This window comes from Trachurus japonicus, chromosome 3 (assembly GCF_045865225.1).
Source record: "Trachurus japonicus isolate A0001 chromosome 3, Traja_1.0".
NCBI lineage: Eukaryota > Metazoa > Chordata > Actinopteri > Carangiformes > Carangidae > Trachurus > Trachurus japonicus.
This window is the reverse complement of record NC_140909.1, coordinates 35595827-35612142: the sequence shown is the minus strand read 5'-3', so window position 1 is coordinate 35612142 and position 16316 is coordinate 35595827. Positions and strand designations below refer to the sequence as shown.

The 16316-nt window shown below is 44.2% G+C and overlaps 1 protein-coding gene across 1 annotated transcript; it reads left to right on the top strand.

Annotated features, from left to right (window-relative positions):
* Window positions 1–330: 330 nt before the first annotated feature.
* On the top strand, window positions 331–16298 carry txlng (taxilin gamma). Its single transcript, XM_085771543.1, has 11 exons — window positions 331–367; window positions 2595–2703; window positions 6481–6628; window positions 8148–8239; window positions 9099–9269; window positions 11134–11328; window positions 12193–12312; window positions 12434–12508; window positions 12976–13068; window positions 13388–13483; window positions 14849–16298. The coding sequence occupies exons 2-11, from the start codon at window positions 2611–2613 to the stop codon at window positions 15212–15214; spliced, it is 1449 nt and encodes a 482-aa protein (XP_085627669.1). The 5' UTR covers window positions 331–367; window positions 2595–2610; the 3' UTR covers window positions 15215–16298.
* Window positions 16299–16316: the final 18 nt, after the last annotated feature.

Below are 16316 nucleotides of genomic sequence, written 5' to 3'. Positions count from 1 at the left end.
TAATGAAGCTGGAAAAATTATGTGAAATGTATACGTCAGAATGATGTTGTGGAGTAAATGTAAGGTGCCATGAGAAGATAATACTCAACAAGTAGGCTACATGCGGTACAGTCTTGATTTATAATCCACCACTGCAATCTGTGAAAAATCAGCAGCGGACACAGAACGAAAAATATTGTGTCTGAACTGTCTCAATACGTAATGGGGGGAAAATACTGGAATAAAACGTTTCACTGGTTGGCTGATGTGTACAAACTGGACGCTTTACATTTGAAAAGCTGTAACCGGATGTTTGACTAGTTATCTGATAGTCCCAGTTAGCTTGACATGTACGTGCCCTGCTTCCATCTACAGAGAAAACACACAGGTAAACGCTCTAGCTATTTCAGCAAAAATATTTGGCTCATTAATGTTTTATCTTGCTGATTTCACGTCACCTCACCGCAGGTGTAACTTCTAACTGTCAGCCTGGCCGTGTCGCTTTTTAAATGTAGCATCACACATGTCCTATTTGACGAAGTAAAGTTCACTTCTGGTTAGCCAGTAGGACTAGCCATCAGCTAGCTTAGCTGTTAGCACAGGATTAGCTCTGCTAACAATAGCAAACTAATGTTAGCTTACGTCAGAAATGCGCGGCTAAGTAAGTGTTAATTTGCTATTTGCGTTCTTTATTATCTGCGCTAACACTGCGTATGTGTGAACACATTCACTGTAAATGTGTCCAGTGGCTGATTTAAAGGAATAAATAATGAAGCGCCTAGCTAGGTAGCTAACAGGAGCCGAGCCGCTGAACGTCGCACCGCTGTGCACTCCCCTCCAGGTTTACACTTAGCTTGTTCTTATCTGCAAAAACGCTTTGCTGAAATAATATTTGTGTTCTCAGTGAACAATATATTGTCACTTGTATCGACCTTGGAGTCATACACTAAATTGTCCAAATGTTTGAATGTTTTACTTGTAGTAGTTGGTTAACGTTAACATGACATGAACAGAAACCCCCGACATTAAGGAGCATTAAAATGTTACGTAATTCACTACAGACAAGTCGTGTGTTTTTTCGCGGAGGGAGATACACGTTTAATTGTTACTAATGCAGATTGTTCAGAAGTTCTCTCTCTCTCTAATGAGGGAACAACATATCAGAGCGACTGGCTACATGTTTAACTTAGCAGTATCATGTCGGTTAGTTGGTGATGCCGGAAACTGCAGCGAACTCAACTCTGATAAGATAAGAAACGCAGGAGATCCTGTCTCTCCAGCTCCATTGTTCACTACTATGAAAATACATCTGTTGGCAGGTAAATTGAAACAACAATAAAGTTATTTTAAGTTAAAGTCAGTACTTGACAGTCGGATAGCCTAATAATCTGTGCCACAGACAGCAGTTCACGCGCAAGACGCGCTAGATTGTCATAAACGCGCCTTGTGGTTTACATGTCAGTGAGTCTGCGAGTGGCTCAGCACGGACTGTCTGGTGGGCTCCAACCTGTAGGAATCCCCTGGTGTGTTGATGCGATGCTAAAGCTAAGCAGGAGACCGGAGACTGTTGTAATCGAAGTGTTTGTAGGCCTGAGCCCTGAGATGAGTAACACAGCGAGGCAGCGGGAGTCGTCTGGAGTTGTAGTTACTTCAACATAACATAAAACAGATTTAGTACGAGCGGCCATGAGCATGCTGTGTGCAGCTCTGACATCTCTGCCCTCATACACATGTTGGGGCTGCTCCTGGCTGCAGCACGTGGTTGACATGCCTGTACAGGCTGGCTTCACACAGACAGTAGCCTATTGCTTCCAGTCAACTATTGTGACAAGAAAATCGCTACATATATTGTAAAATTGTAAATGCAGTTGTATTATTTACTTGACAGTCTGTTGTATTCTTTAACACTGGTGATGTTAGCCTGTAGTGCAACATCTCAGCAGCATTTCCATCGAGCCTGTATTGCCATATATAGAATTGATGTGACTTGCCCTGGAGGAGACAGGCTCGGTGTGTATTGGGGAAAGTATGGAAGGTGAAGAAGTGGTGGGTACAGTTTGATTAATCGGGAATTAGGATTCGGTTTCGACTTTTGTAATATTAAAGTGTTACTCAAAGAGATCAGTTTTCACATAGTGAATCATTAAAAGAACATGTGAAGTGATGCATAAACAGCACATCTATACATAAGGCCTGGCAGCCTCATATTCTGTTGTCTCTCTCACACATTTGATGGAACAGATTTGAATCAGTCTAATGATTGGCCTTCTGCTTGTGCTTCATGCCTGTTAATGTAACCAGAGCCATATTTTGATACTTTAAATCTTTTTAGTTGGTTAACTACAGCATTTGTGCATGGAAGGGATGGGCTGATGGCCGATAATCATCACTGTGTTGTGGAGATAAATAACTCTGTCTCATAGTACTGTAGATTGGTCTGCAGTGTTTTGGTGTCAGATGTCAGATCACACCAAAACAATCCATTGGTTATTTAGATCACAGTACTATATCCAGTCCAAATCAACTTCCACTGCTCATTACAGATGCAAATATGCTCATCACGCTGCAATGTCATGGAGAGTTTCCTATAACTCTGTTTCATTTTGGATTTCTAGCCGGTGGTCAGGACTCATGGAGACAACAGGAGTTTGTGAGCTTGATGTGGCAACCAGAAGAATCGTAGGAGGCAGTGATTCTCCACCAGAACTGGACAGCCCCTCTCAGGTAAACACTATCAATATGATTGGTTGTTTCATGTTCTTTTATTGGCCATCTGTACTGTGTTATTGCCCCATGTCCTGTTTTCAATGTCCACAATGTCCAGCATCTTGCAAGTAGCAAGCGATGACCTATAACTGCTAAATAAAGAATTCAGTAATGTATAATGTGTTAAAGGTGTACAGAAATGGCCGTTTGTGCTGTTTGTTGCGCCGAGTTGTCACGAGCTGCAACCATAGACTGTAAAAAGAATGGACGTAGCGTCCGTGACGTCACCCATTGGTTTTGGTGAGTCTGTTTTGTGCCGCTACTACGGGGGTTTGAACCGCGCCATGTTGGATTCTACTTGCCATATTTGGAGCGGTGCGGCCGTTGGCCGGCCGAGAGCCCGCCCACTGGCCTCGTAGCAGCGGTCTCCGGACCTGTCACTCAACGGTTCTGCGCCCTAATTGGCCAGAACTTTAAACCTAATAATAGTAAAACGGTAGAGTTTAAAAAAAATTCACCCCCCTCAGAGTGTGTGCGGGGGTAGAAACTATCGGTTGAGACCAAAAAAATAAAATGTACCAGGCTGTAAATATGTTTTTTTAAGCTGTAAAATCGGCTATTTTAACATGGGGCTCAATTGGAGTTGCTCCCTTCTGGAGCCAGCCCCCAGCGACAGCCGGGGGGATTGCAGTTTTTTGAACGCGGAAGTGAGCTTCACTTCTCAGACCAACAACTGCCCCCTTGGCTGCAACACGAGTTTACCCGAGTAAGGAAAACGAATTTGATTGGTCGTTATCGAGCGGGCGGGATATTCAAAGCTTGGGGCGAGCCCGAGCTCCGTGTGTGCGTGTCTCAGACATTTGAATGACGGATTATGGATCCAATATCAGTGGCTGGTGAATCGTGTACAGGCTGACGTACAATCCGTGCGCCTGCATTATCCAATGCGGAAAAAAAAAATACACACTTTCATCCCGGATTTACTCAAAAATAGAATTTTGCACAAAGTTTGGCCTACATCGTCTGAAATATGAGTTATTACATTAATTTTATGACCCAGAGTGGGCTTAAATTCAATTTTCTTTTCTGTACACCTTTAACTGTTATCTAGAGAGACATGGACAGAAGACTTTTGCTTAAGGGAAATTGTCTACGTATCTAAAACCAGGAACTGTCTGATCAAAGAACATTTTCACAAGATGTTGAGTCTCATCAGTTTTCTGCACTCTGCTAAAAACACATTTGAGTCATCACATAAAAAGCACTGAGTTTAGACACTTTACTCAGTGAGAATAGCATAGGCCCCATTCTGACTGCAGTTGAATCTGACAGCAGTTTAACATGTGGCTAATAAGCACATGTTTTTACCATAGACTGTAAAAAATATGGACGTAGCATCCGTGACGTCACCCATTGGTTTTGGGGAGTCGTTTTTGTGACTCAAATATGGCGGCCTGAACAGCGCCATGTTGGATTTACCGGTCGAGAACCCGCCCACTGGCCTCGCAGCAGCTGTCCACGGAGCTGCTCGGACCTGTCACTCAACGTTTCCGCGCCCTTATTGGCCAGAATTTTAAACCTAATAATAGTAAAACGGTAGAGTTAAAAAAAAAATTCACTCCCCTGTGTGGGGGTAGAAACTATCGATTGAGACCAAAAAACGTGATGACACCAGGCTTTGAGCATGTTTATTGAGGATGTAAAATCAGCGATTTTAACATGGGGGTCTATGGAGAATGGTGCTTTCTGGAAAGATTAAATGATGTGCCGTGTCTCGTTCTCACATTACAAAAAAAAAAAAAAATCCTCTATCATCTCATCAGTTCAGTAAAGTAGAATACACTGTAAAAGAGCTGGGGCTGTTGATTCAGCTTAGTCTATTGAAACTATTTTGCCTTTGTGTTGTACCTGGGGCAAAAGAGGTTGCACAACCCACTTGCAGTATCAGTTTGAACTCTGTGATCCCTCTTTCCACTTCCAGTCTTCATTCATGTTGTTTATGTGGAGGAACAAATTAATATCCAGCAAACTGCTGTTTACAAGAATAGGCAGGTCATTAGAAACCGCTGTCCTTTCATGTTTGTGCACCGTCAGATTTTCTAAAACGGGCAGCAGAGTTTCCCAACAAATTGCAGAACAAAGAAAGGTGCAGGCAGCCATGACCGGCCTCCTGTGGCCTACACAGGGGCTCACAGCCCCCCAGTCTAAGCAGCTGCACACAGACGCCACCGCCAGACTCAGGTGTCAACGTAGGATACACGAACAAGATGTCCACCAGGTGGAGTTAGAGATCACACCGTAGGCACACATCTGTCTGTGTGTATCACTCAGCAGAGTGAAGATGTCCAAGAAACAAAATGACTGTCAGACATGACTTCAATGATTTAAAAAAATGTCACAAATTATGTTTCACAATGTAACGTCAGCAGGGCGGAATATGATTGTGTCTCTGAGTTTTAGACACACTACAGTGGTCACGCCTTTAAATTAATAGTAACAATATTCTCACCAAACCATCATCAAAACTTGAAGAGTTTGTAGACCAAGTATGAAGAAGGTGAGAACTGTCTACTGGGAGGAAGAAAAATGATCCTTCATTCAGCCATTAGGAGGCACTGAGTACAACTAAATGTGTCAAGATGCACCAGCTCAGATATTTTTATATGCTGCATTTATTTGAACTGGATTTATATTTGAGAAAGTGAAAGTATAGAATACAGTTGTTTAAGATTGTGTATGGTGTTTTTAAACATAATTTTAAAAAGAATAATAATTAGTTTAAAAAAATATTTTTATCAGTAATTTATTTTTTCAATTACTAGACATTTCAGGGGACCCCATTTGAATTCCAGGCGACATCAAATTCTTTGCGTCTTGACATTTTTTATGGGTCTACCAGTTCTCATGGATGTAGGTGAAACACAGCGGTGGATACTACGATAGATAAGGTCAATGTGACACTATCAAGCTGTTCTGTACCGCCTACATGTACCAACTTTAAAACGGGCATGTTTCCACCAGGCCTGATGACTGTGTTAACTCTGTTGAGTTTTGAGCATCAAAAAGCCTTTTACACCAAGGCAGCTCTGTTGCTGGTTTGGAGCCTTGGAACCAGTTTTTCTTGTTTCCAAAGACAATGAACTGGCCCCAGGCCAGGAAAACTGGTTCCAGGGTGGCATCAGTTCTCCACTGTTTGAGAACCAAGAACCACTAGCTGGGAGCCAGGTAGTGGCGTTCTACACACCACAATGCATTGAATCAGTGCTAACGTTGGGTTTTTTTCTTTACTTTGCCGGGTTCAGGCGGCTTCTCTGCTCCACTTGGTGCCGTCTCTACTGTTGTGGAGCATGCGCACATGCATTGTCCAGTTATTATCCGACTAAGGTGTATACATGACGGAGAAAATTGAATTCCAATCGCATTATCTGGGTTAATCGGAGTTCTCCAACTCCGATTTCAGTCGGACTAAGGTGTTTACATGCACTTCAGTTGTCGAGTTATAGTCGGATTAAGGCAATAATTCGGTTTTTTCAAGTGTCATGTAAACGTACTGCGTGACTCAGGTTCCACTTCAGCTCACCTGTACCTGACTGTACTCTGACTAATTCATAGATGGAAAACGGTATTTTGTGATTTGCTTCATTCTGGGCCTCAGAGGACGGTGCCTGGTCCGAAGCAGCGTTTCCTTCCAGCAGCAGCTCATCAGCCGCCCTCTCGGCCCGTTTAAGTCAAACTGCTCTGAACACTTCCTGCTTGAGACCTGTACTGTATCTTTTGTTGTGTGTGTTTTGTCAGGAGGAGGTTGCGGACTTTGACTTGGGACTGTGCTGCGCTGAGGAGGAGAGGGGGGAGACTCCAGGCAGAGAGGACAGTCCCAGTGACCTGGGGGAGGCAGAGCTCGATCCTGGAGGAGACAGCAAGAGCGGAGAGGACAAGGCTTTCGGTAGTGACACTAGTCTATCTTCTGGTTACATTCATGTGATGGCAGTTGTCGGCCTCAATTCTTCAGCACCTAACAGCCATTACTTCAACGGATAGGTGACATTTTGTATTTGAAATAGTTGATGACCCAGACAGGGCCAAACGTCAAACTTTATATGTTAAAAGAAATAAAACAGCAATCACTACATACATACATTAGCATTGGGCCAGTTTTCCAGAGGGTTTGGTTCACCATCCCAAAATACTTGTATGTGCATACCAAAAGCTGCAGGTTAGGGTGCTGAAAAAAGTTGATTATTGATTAATCACAATTATTGTATGGACGATTATATTTCCAGAATTTTTTTTTGTTTGTTGTAAGGCGGTTACTGTCATGCAGGATTTAACAGCAGCTCCATTAGGGCTAAAATGCAGCGTGTGGATACATTTAGATTTTCATGGCAGGAGCTCTAAACATGACGACACGTTGCACGTTGTCTGCAAACACACTGGTCTGGTTTCCGTTCGTATCAGTAGCGGTCCAGCTCCGACTGACGTATCAAACCCCTCGAAGACGTCGAGACACGTCGCCTCTCCGCTCCGTCTCTGGAGCCCAGAGCAGCTGGAGACCCCAGATCACGGAGAACTAGCCTACATGCTAACGTGATAATAGCTGTGACCTACCTAAACAACTTGCTGTTGCATTACTCCGTGAGTTTGTTTGTATGGATGTGTTGTATCATAAAATGTTTCCATCTCTGTCCACTATTATTTTTTCTCCATCCTGCCGGCTTTAGCTTTAGGACGGATGACGTGGACTAATGTTGACAACTGATGATTTTATTATGTTTCATTTTTTAAAGTTCCAAAGCTCCATCTTTGTTCTGTAGGGAAAAAAAACTCAAACTATGGACATTTATTGTCTCTTTTTGTTTTTTTTTTATCTAAAAAAATCATAATTTGGACAAGTACACAACACAAATTGAAGGTGCCTTGCTGCTCTTTAATGGTGCAATAAGTTTGTGGTGTATTTTGGTTACTGTTAGTGTCAAATGAAATGGGAAATCATAATAGACAATCTAAAATTGAAGCGTTAATAATCAAAAATCAGTTGGTAATTGAATAAAGAACTCAATAATTGTAATCAAACTGGGAAGTCAGACCAACTAACCACCCCTATTCCACAGAACGAAGCACCTGGGTCAAAGTGAAAGCCACAAGCAGCAGACTTTTTAGGGTGAAACCAGGCTCAGCAATGAATTAACATCAACACATTAAAAGTCAGCGTTTCTCCGACAGACACGGGATGTCAGCAGGGAAAAAGGAGACGGCTGGAAATGCTTTAGTGTCACAGTAGCCACGAGCACAACACAACACAACACACCCTCTATGTCCTGCAGGCACAAAAGCAGCTACGCAGACTGAGAGCTGTGAGCCGCTGGTTCACGTCTTGTTACTACATGATGTTGTTAGCTGCCTTTATTCCTATCTCTGATAACAGACATGGCCTCCTCTTCTCTCTGCTGTGGTTCATGTTTCAGGGAAGGAGGTCATCCTGTTGATGCAGGCCCTCAACTCCCTGGCCACTCCTGAGGAGAAACTGGCTGCTTTGTGCAAGAAGTATGCTGATCTGGTGAGCTGAGCATCTGCATATCTCAACACAATATGAATTTGAGTTCTCCCATTCTTCCTGGTTGACTGTGCTGCTCAGGAAAAGTCTGATTTGTCTTTTTCTGCTGAACCATGTCTAAAACTGTGATGATCATTTCATTTGTCAGTCATTTGGTCCATTAAATGTTGAGGAAATGGTAGAAATGACGTGAGCTTTTATTTGGTTTTAAGTCAATATTAGACAATCAAGAGACTGTAAGGCTGAATTCACACCTGCTTTGTTCTGATTCAGCAACTAAACCGATACAACTGTTGCATTCCTTTTTTTGGAATCGTTTGTGTTCACACATGGTAACAGCTCCAAACGGTCCAAAGTTGTAAACAAATGCCATGCGCTAACAAACTCTTCTCTTATTGGTCAGAAAAAAGAATCAGCCCAATGAAAATAAAATCCGACAAGATTCAAACCGCTGTTGAAGCATTGTACAATTACAGATTCAGCGCGTTTAGCGTAAAACTCCACACTGGGATTCGATCCCAGACTGGAATATAGTCCTTGCTCACGGTGCAAGCTGCTCTACCAGGTGAGCTATACCTGCTATACCGCCTTTCACCTCTGAGCCAGATGCGGGAGCTTGTAGCACTAGTGCCCTCCCCTGGAGCTGTGTCACGTCAGCTCCAGTCTCCCTGAAACTGCCAGTTTGCGTCTGCCATTGGTTCACAGCAATTTGAAGGCAGAAAAACTCAGAAATGCAATTTTGCACTTCCTTTTCTGCTGATATGTGCTCTAACACAAGAAAAATGCCACAAGAACATGTGAAAAGCACGAAAAAACACGATTTTCATGGGAGTGGGTCTTTAATGTGAACTGTGTTGTTCAGCTGGAGGAGAGCCGCTGCATGCAGAAGCGGCTGAAGGCCCTGCAGAAGAAGCAGTCCCAGATCGTGAAGGAGAAGATCCACCTGCAGGGGGAGCACAGCAAGGCCATCCTGGCCCGCAGCAAGCTGGAGAGCCTCTGTAGGGAGCTGCAGCGGCACAACAAGACGCTCAAGGTACAGCCCCGCCCACCGCACACGTCCAGCAGCCACACTCCGCTACCAGAACACACACTTGTAAACAACAGCGCTGGTGTTTACACCAGTGATGGCGTGCAGCACAGACTGTTTATTGTTTGTCATTAAACTAGAATATGATGTATCTGTGTTTGCCCTGTTGGACAGCTGTTTCCACTGTCACAGCATCGGTCCAGAAATAACACGAAGCATGTTCAGATTAGTTATGTTTTGAAAATAAATTTTTGGGACACAATAATACATTTAAAAATACATGGATATCAAATACACAAAAGTCTCCCGTATAAACGGCAACACAAACAATGAATTATAATGTGTATATTTAAAGATGTCAGTTGTACAGGGGAACGCTGCTTCTGCCTCAGCTTCAGCTCAACTGTGTCACTGGAGTGAACTTGTAATGGGGCGTTCACACCGGACGCGATAGACGCGAATACAATCGCGTCAGATGCTTCATTCGCGCCGCTTGGTCATTTTGGATCATTCGCATCCATTGCGTCATTCGCGCTTGTTGCGCTAGGCGCTCCGGCCGTTAATTTGAAAACCGGTACTCTCAACCCGCTCTCTTTCCACGTCGATCGTGGCTGATATCACCACTGTTGCTGCACTGTACTTGCTGTACAAGTCTCAGAAACACCGGAAAACCACCTGCCGTCGTGTCTGGGTTCACTGTGTGTGTGTGTGTGTGTTTTTTTTTCTTTTTTGTTCACTCTGTGTAGAAGACGGCAACGGTGCCCACACACAGCTCATATACAATTAGCTTCTCCGTCATGTTGTTCTGAGTCACTGAGTGTAAACAACCGTATAAAGAAGTGACGTCGTCGCCTTGAACTCGTCGCTGATTGGATGTTGCGGTGCGATGCCGCCTGAAAAGTTCAATATTTTCAACTTTATTCGCGCCGCTCCAGACGCTTCATTCGCACCGCGTCTCATCGCGCCAGACGCTCCATTCGTGCCGCCTCCGCCTGAATCGCGTGTCATCGCGCCATTTACATTGATTTTCTATGTAGAGTTGCCGCTCCATTCGCGTCTATCGCGTTTGGTGTGAACGCCCTTTAAGAAGATGAAGTTGTATGAAGAGATGGAAGAAAGAGAAAGGGTTGAGGAATGTTAGCTCGTGACAGCAATGTAAGACGGTTAAATGGGACGTGTGTGAGTGAGTTAAAGTGCACACAGACTGAGCTGCACTGCTTCATGAATGACCTGAAGAATGCACGAGTTGAAAGAGGTTGTGAAAATGCTGAGTGGAGTTGTAAAGATCCTAATTGTTTTATTAGATGTAAAAATGGACAGGAGGCTGGAGGACTCGGGGTTTGAGTCTTTGTGTCTCTCAGTTTGACTGCTGCTCTGAGGTCTTGGTGCGCTGACTGTGTGTCTTTGTGTCTCTGTATTCATCTGATCAGCTGATTTAGATAAGGAATCAGTGGCGTCTGAAGCATTGTAGGAAAGAGTTCCTTTTCTGAAATCTTGTCTGACTTCAGAAAATACTCTATACTAAATAACGTGTCTTTTTCCAGAGTCACGGTACGATGATCAACACACGAGCCACCAGCGATGTAGTGTTACCTCGTCTCATTCTCTCTAGCTCGTCTCTCATGTTCTTGTTGGATAAAGTCAGCCTCAGACAGTGAGGGACCATTTTCACCTTGACCTTTCAATCAATCAATCAATCAGGCTTTATTTGTATAGCACTTTTCATGCCCATGGCAGCTCAAAGTGCTTTACATGTTAAAAACAAGCAATATAGGGGACACATATTGGGAGACATAGGGAACATATGTTAGGGAGCTACATTTGGACTTTGTCTCCCTCTGTCTGACCTCTCATCTCTGCGGCCCGACAGGAGGAGAACGCACAGCGGTCCAGGGAGTACGAGGAGCAGCGGAAGGAGGCCATGCTGCACTTTCAGATGACCTTAAGTGACATCGAGGTGCAGATGGAGCAACACAGCTCGCACAACACCAAGCTGAGGCAGGAGAACATGGAGCTGGCTGAGAAGCTCAAGAAGCTCATCGAGCAGTACGAGCTCAGAGAGGAGGTGAGAGCTGACGCCGCCTGCCTGGCTTGTGTTTGGTATCAGTGTGACCACAACTTAACATGAGTTAAATTAACCACAGACACAAGTTTCAGTTTCCATCCACACGTTTTAATTCACATTAAGCCATATCGAATTAAAAATGCCTTATGGAAACAGTAAAATTAGATTAAATATCATGAATATCGATAAAGAGTTAATACTCTCGATATCATCGGATTTTCTCTTGATCGATTCAAAGTTTTTGCGACAAATGCTGATGGAAACAGTTCTTTGCTGGATGAATGTGAGTTGTGATCATGTTTTATTTCAATTCTGCTATGTATTCCTGTTGCCTGACCTCAGATAACCGGTTAAAGATGAAGGATAGATGTCCTTCTGTTTTGCGATTTAGTACAAAAATGAATGGAAACACCTTGGAGATGGAAATGGAAAAACCTTAAACGAACTCGATAACCAACATGATCGCAAAACAGCACATGATGTCATTACATACAGCTTTTTATTCCATTTAAAGGTCTGAGACGGAAACGCACTTGAACCAGCTTTATTGACATTCATATTTTTATGGATCTTCAGATAATTCGATCGACAAGTGGATGAAACGTGGTTACAGTGATTATTAAAACTTTAAATGGTCATCTGAGGTGTGGTGTGTCTAGTGACAGCAGCAGTGGAGGAAGGTTTGATGTAAACTTGAAGTCTTTTATGAAGCTCAGACGCTGATCCAATAAGCTACATTTGGACTTTGTGAAAAGTCCATCAGTTTAATGAGATTTAGAAGCAAAGTGTATTGGTAACAGCCCACCACATCACATATGGACCAAGCCCACTGGAAATGTGTAAGTGTGTGTTTCCCTCTTGCAGCACATAGACAAAGTGTTCAAGCACAAGGAGCTGCAGCAGCAGCTGATGGACGCCAAGCTGCAGAGAATCACCGAGATGATGAAGGAAGTGGAGGAGAAGCAGCAGAGAGAGCGTGACTTTGTGAGTACACACACACACCTCTGCTCTCAGATAGCAGCAGGGAATAGAAACACAGAGAGAGATGGTGTCAGAGTGTGTGACCTGTGAAAGCAGCACAACTGACTGTTCTGTGATCCTGCAGCTGCTGAAGGACGCCACCGAGTCCAGGCGCAAGTGTGAGCTGATGAAGGAGCAGGAGACTCAGCTCAAACAGCAGGTGAAGACAGACACACACACACACACACACACACACACACACACACACACACACACACACACACACACACGTACATAGGTTTGTATGGCTATCTTTGTGAGACACTTATTGACATAACGTATTCCCTAGCCCCTTACCCTAACCGTAACCATCCAAAACAAATGCCTAACCTTAACCATTACTCTTAACCTAACTTAAACCTAATTTTAATATTAACCTAGTTATTATAAAGTCTTAACCCTCAAACAGCCCTTGGAAGGGGTCTGAGAAAGTGAGAACCAGCCAATATGTCCTCACTTTCCCAAAATGTCCTCACTCTGATGGTTTAAAACTCAAACTGGTCCTCACATGTATAGCTATACAAGTATGTACACACACACACACACACACACACACACACACACACACACACACTGGTCTTCAGTGGAGATAATATAAGTGACCCCTCCCTGCTCTCCTCTCCTCAGCTCTCCCTGTATATGGACAAGTTTGAGGAGTTCCAGAGCACTCTGGCTAAAAGCAACGAGGTCTTCACCACTTTCAGACAGGAGATGGAAAAGGTGAGAAACAGCTGGTCACAGCAGCCATGACGGACTGCGAAGCCTGAAAGCAACCGTGGCCTTTGTGCCCACACGGCTGCTGATGCAGCTGGGACTGCATTAGAGATGTGCTGTGGTGCCATCACAAGCTGACATTTGGCATGTTTTCCATTTATTTAGTAACCTTTGATTTGTATTATTAAATGAATATAAATTGAACTTGAATTGAAATGTTTTTTCCCATCAGAAATGTTAAGTATCTGATAGGCTTTTATGCTGTAGGCCCTGATATGATTCAGATGTTGGCCTGGTTGTAAGTGTCTGTCGGTTTGACCTCCAGATGACCAAGAAGATCAAGAAGCTGGAGAAGGAGACGACACAGTGGAAGACCAAGTGGGAGAGTAACAACCAGGCCCTGCTGCAGATGGCTGAGGAGGTGATTCATTAGTTTAGCTTGTTTAGAAATACACTCCGACATCAATCCAATCCAAAGCATGAAAGAGCTGTTGTCCACACTGCTGCTGCTGGTCACCTGGTTCTCTCTGCCAGAGAGGAGGGGGGAGCTGGATGTGACTCTCAGATCAGTACTCTGACATCAGGGCCACTTATCAGGCTGGCTGCTGCTGCTGCAGTGTCAACAGTCAGTCTTAGGTCAGATGACTTGTGTGGCGCTCACAGGTATTTACCAAGCCCTGCTCTGATCAGCAGTGATGTAACCACCAGTCACCTGCTGTTACACCAGAGGCACTGACACAGCTGGAACACTAAGTTCCCCTTTATGTCCAGAAAAGCCTATTAAATGTCACGGTCTGATACTCTGATCTGATGCTCTTGAAGAGAAACTATGCAGGATTTGTAGCTTAAAGGGATATTTTAACATGTTGGCAAATTGGCCTATTGCCATAATCCCTATAGTTTTAGGAGTAGGTTCATTACCTTTAATTGTCGGTGCAAGCTGTTTTTAGATCGGCGGGGCAGAGATGTGAGCTGCCCAGTATTTCCACATTTCCCTCATCAAACTCATCAAATACACAATCCAACAACTCCAAAACGCTCTGGTGGACAAGTTGGGACCTGCACATTCACCACACTATGAGATAATAATGGAACGTTACGAGACAGAGTTAATAATTATACGTTATTATTTCATAGCGTGGTGAATGTGGAGGTCACAACTTGTCCACCAGAGTGTTTTGGAGACGTTGGATTGTGTATTAGTTTGATGAGGGAAACGTGGAAATACCATGCAGCTCGCGTCTCTGCCCCACCGATCTCAAAACAGCTTGCACTGACAATTAAAGGTAATGGACCTACTCCTAAAACTATAAGGATTATGACAATAGGCCAATTTGCCAAAATGTTGAACTATCCCCTTAATAAATGGCTTAACTTGTTCCAGGGAGAATGGAGGCTCTCTGCCTTCCACCTAGCGTCTCTTGGCTGAAAACCAACCTTGTAAGATCAGAGCCTCCGACCCGGTGTCCCAGCTCTCGTCTCTGCGGCACCGCCACACAAACGCGCCCCGTAACCTATAATCTCTTGTTTATGACAAATTAAACTACACAAATATACACATGGTAACATGGTGTATGATACATAGCGTTATGTACCTTTTAAACAAATGCACATGGCCAGGAGGAGGGTTAGCAACACAGAGGAAAAGTGACTGGACTTCGATTGTTTCTCTTTAATACTCCAGAGCTTCTCCATCCCCCTAGTTAGCCTGAAGGTTAGTTTCCTACGTCCTTCTGCCCTTTCAAGGTGAATGTTGGCCCTGATGAGACTTGTTGTTGTGTTGTAGAAAACCCTGCGTGACGGTCACTTCAAGGCCCTGCAGGGGAAGCTGGAGCTGCTGGAGCGGCTGTGCAGAGCTCTGCAGAAGGAGAGGAACGACCTCAACAACCGGCTCAGCCTCCTGCAGGAGCAGGGAGACAAAGGGACCACAGCTCCTCCTGAGGCCCAGCCGCAGGAGAGGGAGGAGGACGAGGAGGAGGAGGAGGAAGAGGGCTCCGTGCAGGGCGACGAGCAGGAGGCCGAGGGCATCCACCAAGCCCCCAGACCACCTGAAGTGGACTCATCAACACAGGCCACTACTGATGAAACCACTACTGCTACAGTGACGAGCAACAGCCAGCCCGCAGACACAGCAGACACACAGCAGGACTGAGCCAGCCTTCACTCTGTGTGTGTATGTGTGTATGTGTGTGTGTGTGTGTAGGTGAGAAGGGTGTGAGGGGAAGACACACACCTGCAGCCTAGTTCCACAACTAGTCAGACAGCCCATCTTCAGTGGAGATACAGAGTTGTCTTTGTTTTAACCCTCGTCTCTCTGTCCAGGACTCTTCACAGGAACTCAACCATGTTTTCCCCGACCATATTTGGAGATAATACCTCTGACCATATCACAGTTTCTGATGTCTGCCCACATTTTGATTGGTCGTTATAATAATTGGCTCTGTACTTTTCTTTTTCTTTTTCCACAACTGTACTTTTATTAGGTTATTTCCAAGCAGTCAAGTCAGATTGGCTTTTTATTTTTCCTCTTCTTGGGGCCCCTCCCTGTCGTCGGCCTCATGTCAGAGCAGTGTATCACATCATGACTTAATTAGTGTTAATGAATGAAGCTGAGGGGCTGGAACAGGACGTAGCGTGGAGGTCTACAGTATGTGACTCAGTCAGGGCTGGGATTCTGGTTTAACACTGATCAAATTAAAGCTTTAGTTTCCTTGTGGGTGAATGTAAAGCAGGTGTGAGGTGAGTCATGTGACCACTGCTACTGGAGCTGTGGAGCCGGTCTGTAGTACAGCTACTAACACCGATGTCAGGTCACACTGATGGTGAGTTTAAAGAGCGTCCTCTGCTGGAGCTTCACTCTAACTGCTTACCACCGTCTGGTGTCAGGACCAGGTCGTCTTAGTACAATACAACGTTTAGGGAAAAGCTTCACTCCGCTCTTGGAAAAACCCCAGCATCACTCAAACATGTTATTTTGTTGGTCGACTTCCATGTCACTTGATTTGACTCCATCTCAGCTTTTACTTTTTCTTTTTGTCTCGGTTTAACTTCTTTTCTCTTTGTACTGATTTCCACAAACAGACAAGAGCCTTTGTCCACACTATTGATTTCATGTAAATGATGACAAACGTTTCATTACATCAGAGCAACAGGTTTGTCCTCTTTGAAACTTTATACTGGAAGAAAAGTGTGATTTTCTTTTCTACTGCATTTGAATAAAAAGATGATGATTTCCAGTGTTGATGCAAATTAAT

What these genes read in the sequence shown, in the direction of transcription:
- txlng (XM_085771543.1), top strand. Translation starts at nt 2,611, where the DNA reads ATGGAGACAACAGGAGTTTGTGAGCTTGATGTGGCAACCAGAAGAATC. An exon ending in AACTGGACAGCCCCTCTCAG is followed by an intron (nt 2,704 to 6,480) that starts GTAAACACTATC and finishes GTGTTTTGTCAG; the next exon opens with GAGGAGGTTGCGGACTTTGA. An exon ending in GGCACAACAAGACGCTCAAG is followed by an intron (nt 9,270 to 11,133) that starts GTACAGCCCCGC and finishes GCGGCCCGACAG; the next exon opens with GAGGAGAACGCACAGCGGTC.